Source organism: Gorilla gorilla, chromosome 5, assembly GCF_029281585.2.
Source record: "Gorilla gorilla gorilla isolate KB3781 chromosome 5, NHGRI_mGorGor1-v2.1_pri, whole genome shotgun sequence".
Classification (NCBI taxonomy): domain Eukaryota; kingdom Metazoa; phylum Chordata; class Mammalia; order Primates; family Hominidae; genus Gorilla; species Gorilla gorilla.
The window spans coordinates 103,052,260-103,070,205 of record NC_073229.2 but is presented as its reverse complement, the minus strand read 5'-3'; the positions used below and the strand labels follow the sequence as shown (position 1 = coordinate 103,070,205).

Below are 17,946 nucleotides of genomic sequence, written 5' to 3'. Positions count from 1 at the left end.
GAGGCATGAGGTCATGTATCATTAAATCTGGGAAAGCTAATTATTGCTTTTAACATAGTATAACTTAGGTTCCTTTAAGACATTTATGTTCATAAAATTGTACAAAATAAGTAAATATGCTCACATACTAAAATTAATATAGAAGATAATACAACTAGATTATTTATTTTGCAACATGATTGGTTCAGTAAATCGTTTGTCAATAAAGGTAAACTAAAAAGAAATGACAAACATGATTGGAAGCAGTATACAAAATATAGTAAGGCCTGTATTTTTCTGAATCATGGCATGCTTTGAAGCATAAGATACACCTAAGGTGTAGGGTGTAGGTAGGTAGAATAATTTTATCTAAATGAAATTTTGTTACTTTACATGCAGAGTAAAGTTTGCAAACACAGTCTTTCCCCTGGGTAGGAACACTTCTGACTCTGCCAGTTCAATATCCAGCTACCCTGAGAGCACTAGTACTGGACCATAAGAGTTCCCCCTGTCTGGAACTCCCACCTCCCCTTAAAAAAGGAATCCCCATATCTCCTTAATGTTGACACCTTCTGTGCTCTCCAGGGTTATCTTTTTGCTGTCAATAGAACTGAGAAAAGTGACCCCCTCTTATTTTTACATGCTCACAGAATTTGTAACATGCAACACTCAGAAGTCAATATTTTTCTTAAAATCTTGGAAGGTACTTAAATTTGTTTTTTCACTTAAAGTTGTGACTTTATGTATCTTCAGGTTTTGGGGGAGTTTTTTTGCGATATTTAAGTAAAGCCTATAGAATTTCAAGAAACTTTTGAAGATGAGTTGAAAATTAGGGAAGTTTTTTTTGTTAGTTTAAGTGTTTGTTCTGTCATTTCTCTTTATTATAATCTTTCTTTTCGTTTTTATAAAACAAGTCTTAAAATTTTATCTTGTGTGTTATCTAATAATCCCTTCTCTCCTTCTAGTGACTACTCCAGTGATTACTCTGACTGGACAGCAGATGCAGGAATTAATCTGCAGCCACCAAAGAAAGTTCCTAAGAATAAAACCAAGAAAGCAGAAAGCAGTTCAGATGAAGAAGAAGAATCTGAAAAACAGAAACAAAAACAGATTAAAAAGGAAAAGAAAAAAGTAAATGAAGAAAAAGATGGACCAATATCACCAAAGAAAAAGAAGCCCAAAGAAAGAAAACAAAAGGTTTGGTTTTTAACATTACAAATTTGGTGTTTTCTAGAGAAACAGTTTAAAGCACACATCTTGAGGTACAATTGATCACAAACATTGTTGAAGTGTATCAGCAAATAATAATAGAAAAAACTCAGAAGTACACAGTAGTAAAAAAGTTTACCTAAATATATTTAGTTTATTCGAGTTTTTAGATATTTAACATGTAAAAGTATTTACTTACAAAATTGCCATATTCTAAACATTGAACATTTAACCTTAAAAAGATCAGATTTTTCTTGACAGTTTGGTGGGATTTTTTTATGTGAAATACATAATGATACAAAACATATAGTATATTAGTCTATGAATTGCCTTTATGTTTAACCATCCTTATTAATTGTTATTGCTGAAAATAAACAAAGTCTGTGAGGAACATCACACAGAGTAGAAATGACACAACTTGTTACAGTTGACCCCAAGGCGAGTATGAAGCTAAAGTGGGGTAAGATGGTCTTGTAACATTCCTTCATTAATCTACAGTGTGTGAGCTATAAGTTTTCAGTCCTTTGGTCAGTAGCAGTATTGATTTGATTACCACAATTAGGTCTGTGGACAATTTGAGAGAAAGCAGAGAACGTAAGAAATATTACAGAAAGAATATCTGTCAGCTCTTATGGAGTTGAAATTCTTTTAACATAGGAATGAAAATGAGACCTGTTTAATTTTTGTTCTAAAGTAAATACAACACGAGGGGCATGTTTTCTGCTTCCCAAAAGACTGTAAATGGGAAGCAGTATTTGGTTAAAAGGAAGATTTTTTTGTAACCTCTGCCATTTAAGTATAAATTGTCGTTTGTAGAATTAAATAGTAGGAGACCGTAGGGTCTTTATTCCCACAGAGCTTTCAAAAAGTATAAGAATATATCTGTTTTAAGTGTTTATCTACATTTGTTGAGTTCTTGTTTCAGCTTTATAATTATGAGTTACTTTAATTTGGATTCCACAGCTGCTGTTTTTCTTGTTGTCTCCTTTGCTTTTGTTTGGGGAAGCTTTACCAAAGAGAATGCCACACATTTACCCACACATTTTCTTTTCTACCTTGTCAGTGATGATAAATGTAGTCTGATTTGTTATTTTATGTATGTAGTAGACAGATTGGTTAAAGAAAACTGATTTAGCCGTGTGTCTGGCTAATTAGGTAAATATTCTTTTTCATCTCAGGACAGTTTTGATGAACTTTTGAGGTTTGCAGTGATAAGTTACTGTGAGAACAGTTCCTTCATCCCAAGAGTACAGTTTGCTTCATCTGGTCCCCTTAATTTGATAATTTTCCTCAAACAAATACCATGGGCTCCTTCATGCACTGGCACATATAGATCTATTGTTAACATTTGGCATGTTTTAATTTCACTGTGTTGTTGCAACAAAGTATTGTGATAGGATGACTCTGCCAATAGAATTATGTGGGTCACTTTAAATATGGTAAGGTTAGGATACTGGAGGGTATTCCCTTTAGTTTAAATTTTGTTCGCATGCCTAGCAGTGATGTAACAGTAGATGGACTTGTTCTTATTCCCTAGTCCTCTAGTTATCTCAAATAAACATATAAGTATTTCCATTCTTAAACAGGGTCATCTTATGTTGGGATTTCAGATGAGATTTCCTAGAGGAAATAAGATTTGAGCTGCGCCTAGAAGCATTCCCATGGTTGGAAAGGAAAGAAATTATTTATACTTCCTATATTTAAAAAAACCTCAAATCATGGAGCTGGAAATGTTAAAGAATACTCAGTGCATTCTTAACCCCTTAATGGTTATAATTAATAAGTGACACAAATCTTCCTCAACCAAACATTCTCAGTTCCTCAGGAATTATTGGGGAATAAGATATGTCCTCATAATGATTTTTGGTGATGCCCAAAGTCTTTCAGTCATACATATGATTATTATTTAATATACAACTTACCTGTCTTGATGTAAAAGTTGTTAGCTTCCCCATTGAACATAGATAAATTCCTTATGGGGAGAAATCCTTGCCTAGCAATTAATAGTCCATATTGAAGCTAGAATTATGATTTTCAAACTTTTCTTTCTTTTCCTTTTTATTAGTCAAAGGAAACCTTTTTCAAACAAACTTAGCTCCTCAGTATACAAAACTGATAGCAGCTGCTCTGAATAAAGCACAGTGGAAGTTCCTGGGTTGTGGGATCTCTGTGATATACTCAGTGCGTAACATAATGGCTACTTTATTTGATAACTGTGTATATATCAAATTACTGTTTGGATATCATTTTACTCCTCACATCCAACACCTACAAAACTTATTTACCAAGCTTTTTTCTCAAACCCGCTGTACCCCAGCCCTCTTTATCTCAGTAATATGACGACTCTCTTAGTTGTTTATACCAGAAACCCTGGAGATATCTTTGATTCCTCTTTTTCTCTCATATTCCACATCCAGTCCATCAGGGAATTAATTATCTAATGGATTATAAGTATATTCAGCACTTTACTGTTTTTCATCACTCCACTGCCATCACATTGGTGTGAATCACCCTGAACTCTCATTTATATTACTGTGGTAGCATCTCATGTGTCTTCCTGTTTCTCCTTGTTTCTCCCTAGGGTCTATTCTTTAAAGCATAGGTTGACAGATTTTTTCTACAGAAGGCCAGCTACTCTGCCATAATAGCATTTATAGACAATACATAAATAGGTATGGCTGTGTTCTGATAAAAATTTATGAAAATTGTGGCAGGCCAGACTTGCCCTGAGGGTCATGATTTGCTGATCCTTGTTTTGATGCATCCAGAGTGATCCTTTTAAAATATAAGTGAGATCGTACTATGCTTCTGCCTAAAATTCTGTAACGAGCCCATCTCACGTACAGTAAATTCCAAAGACCTTTACCCTAACTCTCCAGGGTAATGCTCTTGATGTGTTTGACTGAGAAACACTCAGTGTGGCTGTGGCTAATAGGAAAAAGAGGAAAATGACAACTACTACAGTTGGGAAGTAGTAGTATTACCTGTTGCAAGTAGTGTTCTCTGATATCATGTTATGGCATTGCTTCTTTTAGTTAACAAGTATTATTTTATACTGATAATTACACTACCTTGTTTTTAAAAAAACACGAGTAAAATGTAGCAGTCTTAGTGTACAATCATTTTTAATGTTTTACATGTGATTCACAAAAGACTTTAATCAGTTGCATAACATTTTTTTACTTGTAAAAATATTAGGTTTCAAATGTTCTTAGAAAGTTCATTTTTTTTCTGAGTCTAAGGTAACAACATCAAGACCATTGTGGCCACTTGTGGGTGACCAGCAAAGTTAAGGAACTTTCTCAGAGGCATAGTTTCTCATGCTGTGTAGAAGTGTAATGTCCAGCTTATGGAAATAATTAGCCTTCTACATCTTGCACTACTCAACTCCTATGAGAATACCTTATTTAGTTGTAACTTACTATAACTAGGATTAAAAAAAAACTCTAGGCTGTCTTGGTTTGTTATATGGAATGTTTATAAAATTGATAGCATTTTGAAAGGAAAGGAGAATACACAGAGCTTGTACTTTGGGGTTTGTGGGGATATCTTGTTACCTTGTTCTGAGTGTTGGCTATGGATTTTTGGGTTTTGCTTCTAGTTAGTTCTCTCTGTAGACAGTGATTTGGAGAGATTGAATAACTGTTGCCACTGCTGCCATTTTTTTCTAGAATAAGTGTTTTGTTGCTTAAAGGATAGTCATCTCTCAGTAGACACGGAGGATTGGTCCCAGGACCCCTGCAGATAACAAAATCCAGGGATGTTCAAGTCTCTTATAAAAAATGGCATATAGTATTTGCATGTGACCTACACACAGTCTCCTATATACTTTAAATCATTTCTAGATTATTTATAATACCTACTACAGTGCCTACACATCATTTTATTTGTGTGGATTCAACATAGTATTCAGAATGTAGCAAATTCAAGTTTTGCCTGTTGGAACTTTGTGGAATTTTTTTTCCAAATATTTTCAGTCAAGGTTGGTTGAATGCATGGATGTGGAACCCATGGATACACAGGGCCAACTGTATATAATATTGTACAATGGTGCCCTTCCCCTTTTATTTAATTATCTTTATAGTTATTTTAAAGAGTAGATTGGTGGATTAATGCTTTTTTGATTATTATTTAACAATGTTCTAAATTTTGTCAGAGATTGGCTGTGGGAGAACTAACTGAAAATGGTTTGACATTAGAAGAATGGTTGCCATCAACATGGATTACAGATACTATTCCCCGAAGATGTCCATTTGTGCCACAGATGGGTGATGAGGTACTTTAAAAGTTTTAAATTATCCATTTTTCCTCACATAGTTTTAAACATTTTTTAACAGCTCTTGAAATAGACTTCTGGAAAATAGAAGCAGTTTTGTAAAGTATCTCATTCTAGATGTTTGTATCTATGTATGGAGAAAGTACAATTAGGAGTGAAAATCTAATGATAATCTTCTTTGAAGCTGCTGTAAATCTGAATATTATAAGAATGAAAATTTTGTTAGTGTTTTAAAAAGAAATGTATGTTTTTAGTAAGAGGGTTTTATTGCCAGCTTTTTCTTTTTAAATTAGAATATATTCATTTATCTTAAGGCTTAATGTATAACATGTTAAAGGAAAAATGAAATTTAGCAATTTATTTTCATTTAATTTTATTTCAAAAAGTGTTAGTGTTTTGTTTACCCACAGTGTTCACAGTTCATTAGATCTTTAAAAAAAATCTATAATCTTAGAATAAGAAATACTATTTAATTTTTAAGAAACTGAGGATGAGACCATTGTTTTAGAATATGTACTTGTGAATTTAGAATGAAAATGTAAGAACTGGTCTCAACATTTTTTACTCAAGGTTAATGTCTCCTTGTTTTGTACACAAATTTTAAGAGGCAGTGTTATCTGGTGTCCAACAGATAGACCATAAATAAATTGGGAATTAAAATAGAGGCTTCTTTAGCAAAGCACGCTAATTTACAGTATAAAGTGGTAATTGACACTTTAAGAAAAAAAAAGAAAACAAAAACTTTTTAATGCTAGAGTGATTCTAAAGAACAGTCTGAAAGAATTTATTTAAAAATCCTACTTGCCTCATAAGACTTGAAGAGCACAGAGCATTACCACATTGTTGTGGTACAGTGCACAGTGATAGATCTTAACATCCTGTAGCATTAAGATGTGAAATTATATTTAATACATTATTTCAACATGGCCAGAAAAGTTTGTAATTCCTTCTTGAATGATTTCCTTTCAAAATGGTTAGGTTGTCTTTTTAGCTGCTGGTGCTTGAAGGTGCTTGAAGGTCCTCATTATTCAGCACTATTCCATCATTTAAAGTTCCAGACAACTGGAGCAATAATGGTTTTTTTTTTTTTTTTTATACTTTAAGTTTTAGGGTACATGTGCACATTGTGCAGGTTAGTTACATACGTATACATGTGCCATGCTGGTGTGCTGCACCCACTGACTCGTCATCTAGCATTAGGTATATCTCCCAATGCTGTCCCTCCCCCCTCCCCCCACCCCACAACAGTCCCCGGTGTGTGATGTTCCCCTTCCTGTGTCCATGTGATCTCATTGTTCAATTCCCACCTATAAGTGAGAATATGCGGTGTTTGGTTTTTTGTTCTTGCGGTAGTTTACTGAGAATGATGGTATCCAATTTCATCCATGTCCCTACAAAGGACATGAACTCATCATTTTTTATGGCTGCATAGTATTCCATGGTGTATATGTGCCACATTTTCTTAATCCAGTCTATCATTGTTGGACATTTGGGTTGGTTCCAAGTCTTTGCTATTGTGAATAGTGCCTCAATAAACATATGTGTGCATGTGTCTTTATAGCAGCATGATCTATAATCCTTTGGGTATATACCCAGTAATGGGATGGCTGGGTCAAATGGTATTTCTAGTTCTAGATCCCTGAGGAATTGCCACACTGACTTCCACAATGATTGAACTAGTTTACAGTCCCACCAACAGTGTAAAAGTGTTCCTATTTCTTCACATCCTCTCCAGCACCTGTTGTTTCCTGACTTTTTAATGATTGCCATTCTAACTGGTGTGAGATGGTATCTCATTGTGGTTTTCATTTGCATTTCTCTGATGGCCAGTGATGGTGAGCATTCTTTCATGTGTTTTTTGGCTGCATAAATGTCTTCTTTTGAGAAGTGTCTGTTCATGTCCTTCACCCACTTTTTGATGTGGTTGTTTGTTTTTTTCTTGTAAATTTGTTTGAGTTCATTGTAGATTCTGGATATTAGCCCTTTGTCAGATGAGTAGGTTGCAAAAATTTTCTCCCATTTTGTAGGTTGCCTGTTCACTCTGATGGTAGTTTCTTTTGCTGTGCAGAAGCTCTTTAGTTTAATTAGATCCCATTTGTCAATTTTGGCTTTGGTTCCTATTGCTTTTGGTGTTTCAGACATGAAGTCCATGGCCATGCCTATGTCCTGAATGGTACTGCCTAGGTTTTCTTCTAGGGTTTTTATGGTTTTAGGTCTAACGTTTAAGTCTTTAATCCATCTTGAATTGATTTTTGTATAAGGTGTAAGGAAAGGATCCAGTTTCAGCTTTCTACATATGGCTAGCCAGTTTTCCCAGCACCATTTATTAAATAGGGAATCCTTTCCCCATTGCTTGTTTTTGTCAGGTTTGTCAAAGATCAGATAGTTGTAGATATGTGGCGTTATTTCTGAGGGCTCTGTTCTGTTCCATTGATCTATATCTCTGTTTTGGTACCAGTACCATGCTGTTTTGGTTACTGTAGCCTTGTAGTATAGTTTGAAGTCAGGTAGTGTGATGCCTCCAGCTTTGTTCTTTTGGCTTAGGATTGACTTGGCAATGCGGGCTCTTTTTTGGTTCCATATGAACTTTAAAGTAGTTTTTTCCAATTCTGTGAAGAAAGTCATTGGTAGCTTGATGGGGATGGCATTGAATCTGTAAATTACCTTGGGCAGTATGGCCATTTTCACGATATTGATTCTTCCTACTCATGATCATGGAATGTTCTTCCATTTGTTTGTATCCTCTTTTATTTCCTTGAGCAGTGGTTTGTAATTTTCCTTGAAGAGGTCCTTCACATCCCTTGTAAGTTGGATTCCTAGGTATTTTATTCTCTTTGAAGCAATTGTGAATGGGAGTTCACTCATGATTTGGCTCTCTGTTTGTCTGTTATTGGTGTATAGGAATGCTTGTGGTTTTTGCACATTGATTTTGTATACTGAGACTTTGCTGAAGTTGCTTATCAGCTGAAGTTGCTTATCAGCTTAAGGAGATTTTGGGCTGAGACAGTGGGGTTTTCTAGATACACAGTCATGTCATCTGCAAACAGGGACAATTTGACTTCCTCTTTTCCTAATTGAATACCCTTTATTTCCTTCTCCTGCCTAATTGCCCTGGCCAGAACTTCCAACACTATGTTGAATAGGAGTGGTGAGAGAGGGCATCCCTGTCTTGTGCCAGTTTTCAAAGGGAATGCTTCCAGTTTTTGCCTATTCAGTATGATATTGGCTGTGGGTTTGTCATAGATGGCTCTTATTATTTTGAAATATGTCCCATCAATACCTAATTTATTGAGAGTTTTTAGCATGAAGGTTGTTGAATTTTGTCAAAGGCCTTTTCTGCATCTATTGAGATAATCATGTGGTTTTTGTCTTTGGCTCTGTTTATATGCTGGATTACATTTATTGATTTGCGTATATTGAACCAGCCTTGCATCCCAGGGATGAAGCCCACTTGATCATGGTGGATAAGCTTTTTGATGTGCTGCTGGATTCGGTTTGCCAGTATTTTATTGAGGATTTTTGCATCAATGTTCATCAAGGATATTGGTCTAAAATTCTCTTTTTTGGTTGTGTCTCTGCCTGGCTTTGGTATCAGAATGATGCTGGCCTCATAAAATGAGTTAGGGAGGATTCCCTCTTTTTCTATTGATTGGAGTAGTTTCAGAAGGAATGGTACCAGCTCCTCCTTGTACCTCTGGTAGAATTCCGCTGTGAATCCATCTGGTCCTGGACTCCTTTTGGTTGGTAAGCTGTTGATTATTGCCACAATTTCAGATCCTGTTATTGGTCTATTCAGAGATTCAACTTCTTCCTGGTTTAGTCTTCGGAGAGTGTATGTGTTGAGGAATTTATCTGTTTCTTCTAGATTTTCTAGTTTATTTGCGTAGAGGTGTTTGTAGTATTCTCTGATGGTAGTTTGTATTTCTGTGGGATCGGTGGTGATATCCCCTTTATCATTTTTTTATTGCATCTTTTTGATTCTTCTCTCTTTTTTTCTTTATTAGTCTTGCTAGCGGTCTATCAATTTTGTTGATCCTTTCAAAAAACCAGCTCCTGGATTCATTAATTTTTTTGAAGGGTTTTTTGTGTCTCTATGTCCTTCAGTTCTGCTCTGATTTTAGTTATTTCTTGCCTTCTGCTAGCTTTTGAATGTGTTTGCTCTTGCTTTTCTAGTTCTTTTAATTGTGATGTTAGGGTGTCAATTTTGGATCTTTCCTGCTTACTCTTGTGGGCATTTAGTGCTATAAATTTCCCTCTACACACTGCTTTGAATGCATCCCAGAGATTCTGGTATGTTGTGTCTTTGTTCTCGTTGGTTTCAAAGAACATCTTTATTTCTGCCTTCATTTCATTATGTACCCAGTAGTCATTCAGGAGCAGGTTGTTCAGTTTCCATGTAGTTGAGCAGTTTTGAGTGAGATTCTTAATCCTGAATTCTAGTTTGATTGCACTGTGGTCTGAGAGATAGTTTGTTATAATTTCTGTTCTTTTACATTTGCTGAGGAGAGCTTTACTTCCAAGTATGTGGTCAATTTTGGAATAGGTGTGGTGTGGTGCTGAAAAAAATGTATATTCTATTGATTTGAGGTGGAGAGTTCTGTAGATGTCTATTAGGTCTGCTTGGTGCAGAGCTGAGTTCAATTCCTGGGTATCCTTGTTGACTTTCTGTCGCGTTGATCTGTCTAATGTTGACAGTGGGGTGTTAAAGTCTCCCATTATTAATGTGTGGGAGTCTAAGTCTCTTTTTAGGTCACTCAGGACTTGCTTTATGAATCTGGGTGCTCCTGTATTGGGTGCATATATATTTAGGATAGTTAGGTCTTCTTGTTGAATTGATCCCTTTACCATTATGTAATGGCCTTCTTTGTCTCTTTTGATCTTTGTTGGTTTAAAGTCTGTTTTATCAGAGACTAGGATTGCAACCCCTGCCTTTTTTTGTTTTCCATTTGCTTGGTAGATCTTCCTCCATCCTTTTATTTTGAGCCTATGTGTGTCTCTGCAGGTTAGATGGGTTTCCTGAATACAGCACACTGATGGGTCTTGACTCTTTATCCAATTTGCCAGTCTGTGTCTTTTAATTGGAGCATTTAGTCCATTTACATTTAAAGTTAATAGTGTTATGTGTGAATTTGATCCTGTCATTATGATGTTAGCTGGTTATTTTGCTCGTTAGTTGATGCAGTTTCTTCCTAGTCTCGATGGTCTTTACATTTTGGCATGATTTTGCAGTGGCTGGTACCGGATGTTCCTTTCCATGTTTAGCGCTTCCTTCAGGAGCTCTTTTAGGGCAGGCCTGGTGGTGACAAAATCTCTCAGCATTTGCTTGTCTGTAAAGGATTTTATTTCTCCTTCACTTATGAAGCTTAGTTTGGCTGGATATGAAATTCTGGGTTGAAAATTCTTTTCTTTAAGAATGTTGAATATTGGCCCCCACTCTCTTCTGGCTTGTAGGGTTTCTGCAGAGAGATCAGCTGTTAGTCTGATGGGCTTCCCTTTGAGCGTAACCCAACCTTTCTCTCTGGCTGCCCTTAACATTTTTCCTTCATTTCAACTTTGGTGAATCTGACAATTATGTGTCTTGGAGTTGCTCTTCGCGAGGAGTATCTTTGTGGCGTTCTCTGTATTTCCTGAATCTGAACGTTGGCCTGCCTTGCTAGATTGGGGAAATTCTTGTGGATAATATCCTGCAGAGTGTTTTCCAACTTGGTTCCATTCTCCCCATCACTTTCACGTATACCAATCAGACGTAGATTTGGTCTTTTCACATAGTCCCATATTTCTTGGAGGCTTTGCTCATTTCTTTTTATTCTTTTTTCCCTAAACTTTCCTTCTCGCCTCATTTCATTCATTTCATCTTCCATTGCTGATACCCTTTCTTCCAGTTGATTGCATCGGCTCCTGAGGCTTCTGCATTCTTCACCTAGTTCTCAAGCCTTGGTTTTCAGCTCCATCAGCTCCTTTAAGCACTTCTCTGTATTGGTTGTTCTAGTTACACATTCTTCTAAATTGTTTTCAAAGTTTTCAACTTCTTTGCCTTTGGTTTGAATGTCCTCCCATAGCTCAGAGTAATTTGATCGTCTGGAGCCTTCTTCTCTCAGCTCGTCAAAGTCATTCTGCGTCCATCTTTGTTCCTTTGCTGGTGAGGAGCTGCGTTCCTTTGGAGGAGGAGAGGCGCTCTGATTTTTAGAGTTTCCAGTTTTTCTGTTCTGTTTTTTCCCCATCTTTGTGGTTTTATCTGCTTTTTGCCTTTGATGATGGTGATGTACAGATGGGTTTTTGGTGTGGATGTCCTTTCTGTTTGTTAGTTTTCCTTCTAACAGACAGGACCCTCAGCTGCAGGTCTGTTGGAGCACCCTGCAGTGTGAGGTGTCAGTGTGCCCCTGCTGGAGGGTGCCTCCCAGTTAGGCTGCTCGGGGGTCAGGGGTCAGGGACCCACTTGTGGAGGCAGTCTGCCCGTTCTCAGATCTCCAGCTGCGTACTGGGAGAACCACTGCTCTCTTCAAAGCTGTCAGACAGGGACATTTAAGTCTGTAGAGGTTACTCCTGTCTTTTTGTTTGTCTGTGCCCTGCCCAGAGGTGGAGCCTACAGAGGCAGGCAGGCCTCCTTGAGCTGTGGTGGGCTCCACCCAGTTCGAGCTTCCTGGCTGCTTTGTTTACCTAAGCAAGCCTGGGCAATGGTGGGTGCCCCTCCCCCAGCCTTGCTGCCGCCTTGCAGTTTGATCTCAGACTGCTGTGCTAGCAATCAGCGAGACTCCCTGGGGTAGGACCCTCCAATCCAGGTGCAGGATATAATCTCGTGGTGCGCCGTTTTTTAAGCCTGTCGGTAAAGCGCAGTATTCGGGTGGGAGTGACCCGATTTTCCAGGTGCCGTCCGTCACCCCTTTCTTTGATTAGGAAAGGGAACTCCCTGACCCCTTGCGCTTCCTGAGTGAGGCAATGCCTCGCCCTGCTTCGGCTCGCGCAAGGTGTGCGCACCCACTGACCTGCGCCCACTGTCTGGCACTCCCTACTGAGATGAACCCGTTACCTCAGATGGAAATGCAGAAATCACCCATCTTCTGCGTCACGCAGAAATCACCCGTCTTCTGCGTCGCTCAGGCTGGGAGCTGTAGACCAGAGCTGTTCCTATTCGGCCATCTTGGCTCCTCCCCGCAATAATGGTATTAATGAATAGAATGAAAGTATGGGATAGTGGCTATCCCAAAATGTTACTAAAAACTTAGCATTTTAAAACACGCTCTTCTACTAGTGGGTGTCAGACTGCTGTGTTCAGGTACTAGTTCTCCAAGACAGTAGTCAGGAGTCACTTAAATTTGATCTTCATGAAATGTGGATAAATGTATGCCCTGCTGTCTTACCAGGATTTGTGTAAGGATTAAAATATATGTGAAAGTACATTTTTCATTTCAGTGTTTTCTGCATATGTACAAACTACTTGCTAAAAAAGTTAACAACAAAAGTGGACAATAAACTTATTAGTCAACGTTATTATGCAACATAGATTAACTTATTTTGATTTTAAGAATAAAATGGTGAAACCAGAAAATAACTTTTCATCTTAACTTGTAAGTGTGTATTCAAAGTAATGTTATTTAGAACACTTTGGTTATGATTTAGTGATGTTAAGACAACTTGAGAGAAAGGAGGAGGGAGAAAATATTAGAATTTCTATTAGCTCAAAAGGCATTAGATTTTCTCTTTGCAGTTTCAGCTGATACCCTGTATATTGGATTAAAGGAAACACATCCAGGTTTTAAGATTATGACTTTATTTTTTAGGTTTATTATTTCCGACAAGGACATGAAGCCTATGTCGAAATGGCCCGGAAAAATAAAATATATAGTATCAATCCCAAAAAACAACCATGGCATAAAATGGAGCTACGGGTATGACATTGATTTATTATTTAATAGCCCCAAAAATACAATTATGGATTTTGGAGAAAATTGTATCGAAGGTTACTATTAACACAATAAGAAACTGCATCATGAAGATACCTTGTTTAATTGAAGCAGTCCTAGAGAGTAGGAGGTGTTTAATTTTCATCCAGAGAAACACAAGATTTGACTGAATTTATATACTCCAATGCAGTTTATGGGTTGGGTACAAAATTTAGTTATAGTGAAAATTAGGTAATAAGTCTAAAGTAAGCTTTGTGTTCGTAAATTTGATGCGTATTTCTAGATTTGTCATCAGCAGTTCAAAGTTACCAATAGGTCTTTGGAATGGTGATAGAAAACTTACTTTAGTAACTATACTTTAGTAAAGTTCTCCTTATTTTTCTTTCCTTTTTTTACGTTTTAAAAATTTCATTGTAACTTGCATACTATAAAGTGCACAAATCTTAAGTACAGAGCTCAGTGAATTTTTACATGTACACAGTCATCACCATCCAGATCAAGATTTAAACCAAGAAATTTTTTCTCAACAATGTTTAGCAGACTGTTTTGTGGTTTATTTTGTAAAGATGGTTTCTTATATTCTCTGTCTCTCTCAGGAACAAGAACTTATGAAAATAGTTGGCATAAAGTATGAAGTGGGATTACCTACCCTTTGCTGCCTTAAACTTGCTTTTCTAGATCCTGATACTGGTAAACTGACTGGCGGATCATTTACCATGAAGTAAGGAGTGTTGAAAGAGGCAATGGTTTTCTTATATTGTAGATTGCTTTTCAAGATTCAGATACATTTGAACATCTTTTAGGTATTTTTAGGTATGTGACCTAATCAATTTGTTTCTGTTTGTAATTAGATACCATGATATGCCTGACGTTATAGATTTCCTAGTCTTGAGACAACAATTTGATGACGCAAAATATAGGCGATGGAATATAGGTGGGTAATTATTTAGAAGCTATAGATGTTTGATGTGGTTTTTTTTTCTTAGTGATTTACTATTTTTCATAATTGAGAAAAAGATTATCAGAGAAATCTTTTTGCTATTTGTAGGAATGTTAATAGCAAAGTAAGATACTATGTCAGAGGTATTAAGTTTTGTTTAGGAATGAAAACAGTCGATGTTGAAATTTCAAACATTTTTTCTGTTACATTTGACTTTTTCTTTTCATGTTTTACATGTTAAGTTAAATTTTTGTATAAAAATATTAATAACAGAATTTAAATTTGAAGCCAAAAGAAGCTTAACAAGATGTATAAGTTTGTACTGGGACTAAAGCTAAACTGACATTTTTCTTTTATTGGTTAATCCTATTATAATCTTTAAAATTAGTATCGTAAACAAGTCTCAAAGAAACTAAAATCTGTAAAAGTTTTCAGGCACTTAAGGTGCATTAATTTACATATAGATGATGTGCCACTTATGAGAGTAGTTCTCTTAAAAATTTCATATAGGACTAGTGTGTGTCATGGTATGATGTGTACATGGTATGTATGGTTTGAAAAAGCACATCAATTGATATACCAGTCTGTCCTTCAGTGCCACTAGAACGCATTGACATGGTGGTTTGTCCTTTGTTAAAACTTGTATGTGATCTGTAAAGAGAAATTAGGAAAATTTGGAAGTTATCAAAATTATGGACATGGAAGTTAGAAAGAAAATTTACATCTCATGTACCATTTCCCTAGAAGTTTTGAAAGATGTGTCTCATCAAATACGGGAGTAAACCAAGAAAGGGAAAAGAATGGAATCCCCTCAGGAAACAGGAAGTCCAGAACAGGAAAAGTTAAAAGGAATCCCAAATAATATTCAGTAGAAGCCTCAGGATAGCAGCTACCTAGCAGGTCCAAATCTCCTTCAAGAGGAAAGTCTTCAGGGGGAAAAAATTGGAACACATAACTTATCTAACAAGTTTGTCTTTGTGGAAAATTACATTGAAGAATGTTTTTTACAGCTTGAGCTGTTAGAGATTGTGGGAAGATTTAATTATAAATTCACTGAAAACCAAGCATTAAAAAAATGAAGCAATTATTAATTTTAGGGAAAACAAAATTATATAAGAAAGGAATTATATGCTGTTTTGCTTAGGAGCAAGCACTATTTACACAGTCATGATTAAAAATTGAATATGGATTAAATATAATACACATACTTTTTATGCACAGTTGTATTGAGGTTATAGTTGTCCCTTAGTATCCACAGGGAATTACTTCCAGGACCTCCATGGATACCAAAATCTTTGCATACATAGGTTCCAGAATTGATCCTACGGAACCCCCCGATGTGAAAAGTTGGTCCTTCCATATTCATGGATTTCACATCCCACTAATACTGTATTTTCAGCCTGCATTTGGTTGCTGATGCAGAATCTGCCAATACAGAGGGCCAAATCTGTTTATTGGAAAAATCTGTGTATAAGTAGACCTGGTCAGTTAAAACCCATGTCTTCAAGAATCAACTCTGATACTTACTGTCAAAAATTGATGAGTGAAGAATAAGTCAAGAAGTAGTAGGTAAAATAGATGAAAACATTTTTCTTGGTTTTGGCTATCAGCCTTTGGTACATCTTATTGTTTAAATTTTTCACATACATTACTTGATATGATAAATTTTATTTTATTTTATTTTTGAGATGGAGTCTTGCTCTGTCACCCGGGCTGGAGTGCAGTGCCGCGATCTCGGCTCACTGCAAGTTCCACCTCCCAGGTTCACACCATTCTACCTCAGCCTCCCGATTAGCTGGGACTACAGGCTCCTGCCACCATGCCTGGCTAATTTTTTTTTGTATTTTTAGTAGAGACAGGGTTTCACCGCGTTAGCCAGGATGGTCTTGATCTCCTGACCTTGTGATCCGCCCGTCTCAGCCTCCCAAAGTGCTAGGATTACAGGCATGAGCCACCGCGCCCAGCCGATAAATTTTATTTTTTAAGGAGTTGCATTTGCCGATAAATTGCAGAACAAATAACAGAGATCAAAGTGCAGCAATATTCCAGAAGTGAGCTCATAACCTTGGCAAAGTAATGTGGCTAACGTTGGACAAATCACAGAGAGTTAAAATGAATGAGCATCATAATTTTCTCATTTGGATCTTACAATTTTATTCTAATTTATGGGTTAATATTTCTCTAAAGTTAGTATCTAATTAGTCTTTTATATCTGAGGATATATGCATTCACCCACCGACTGCCATTTAAAATTACATTAATAATTTTTACTTCAGCCCCTCCTCAGAAATGTATTAAGGCTTACTCTCAATGGTGGACTTCAGTAGTAGTCCAGGTTCTTTGCTTAACTTTCTTGTTATTCTACAGATATTGTTCGTTATGATTAGGCACACATTACTCAGTCCTTCCTCTTTAGCATAATGATCAGTCTGTGTAGGGTCATAAGATACAGCTCTTTGAAACTTTATGTTTAGTGTGAAGTGGTGGTGGTGTCAAGAATGCGTCTTATTAAACTATATAGTAGCTTTTTGTTAAGTGTCACTAGTATGCATCTGAGGAACAACTGTCAACAGCATGCAGTTGTGTTCTATTAACTTTTCTCCTGGCTCCAATTTTCTTTTTTATCATATTCTTTTACCTTGTTTTTCTAATTTTTAATTCATTTCATGCTATATGTTTTTATAAACTTTTAAATCCTTTTTGGTAAGAAAATGAGAACATAACTACTTTTCTCTTTGAGTTTAAAAATAAAACTGATTCAGATTAATTGCTAACTTAATTCATTTTAACTTAACTGTGTGTCAAAATGTGGAGTGCTTTAATAGAACTCATTAGTCAAAAACTACCAGGAGGTAGACATCACCATTTCTATTTTATAGACAAGGAAAATGAAGTTCAAAAATAATTAATATATTCAAAGTTACACAGATACGTTATTTGAACCCAAGTCTTTCAGACTCTAGCCTGTGCTAGCCATGAGAAAACTCAAGTACTGTGATAGCTGAGGAACAGGAAAACATTGCATAAAGGAAGTAAGTGACTTACAGTTTTCTTATGACACAGAAGGAACATGAGAAGATTTAGATAAGAAAAAGCCATAGCATTTATAGCTTATTCAGGTCTTTGGGAAAAAGCAGGTTAAGTAATACGACGACAGCAATTGGATAAGGAAATAGACACAAGGAGTGTCCTCTGTTTTAAAAAGAATAGTTGTTTTATTTTTGTTTCTTTTTTGTTTCCTTTTACAGGAAAGGGAGAGTGAGTGAGTATTAAGGGTGATTGAGATGAAGGAAGACAGGTTGGATTTTATGTTGTTTGTTGTTTTTAGCGTGGAGTCTTGATTGATTGTTGGTTGGGGAAACTTGCTTACAGAAAGTAAGAAATTAAAAGACTAAGTAATTGTTGAGTGGAACTTGCCTCAATTATAATTTTATTTCAGTGAAAAGTTTGGGTATAGTGTTAATGATTAATTTAAAATGCTAGATTGGTAAAAATGCCTAAAACAAGTGAATTTCTGTATACCTTAATGAAATATAAAAAAATAGAATTGAAAACTGTTAAGTCACACTTCAAGTATGCTTACTAAATACCTTTTTTCTCTTGGTATTGCTGATTGTACTTACTTATTTTTGGAGTTTGTG

The 17,946-nt window shown here is 36.2% G+C and overlaps 1 protein-coding gene across 2 annotated transcripts in view; it reads left to right on the top strand.

Annotated features, from left to right (window-relative positions):
- The window catches only part of PHIP (PHIP subunit of CUL4-Ring ligase complex), a 142,974-nt gene that overhangs the window by 94,592 nt on the left and 30,436 nt on the right, over nt 1-17,946 (top strand). For both annotated transcript variants that reach the window (XM_031012066.3, XM_031012068.3), the window contains exons 23-27: nt 945-1,176; nt 5,345-5,464; nt 13,243-13,350; nt 13,962-14,086; nt 14,217-14,299. In XM_031012066.3, coding sequence (XP_030867926.1) covers nt 945-1,176; nt 5,345-5,464; nt 13,243-13,350; nt 13,962-14,086; nt 14,217-14,299 — 668 coding nt within the window. The remainder of the gene's footprint in view (nt 1-944; nt 1,177-5,344; nt 5,465-13,242; nt 13,351-13,961; nt 14,087-14,216; nt 14,300-17,946) is intronic.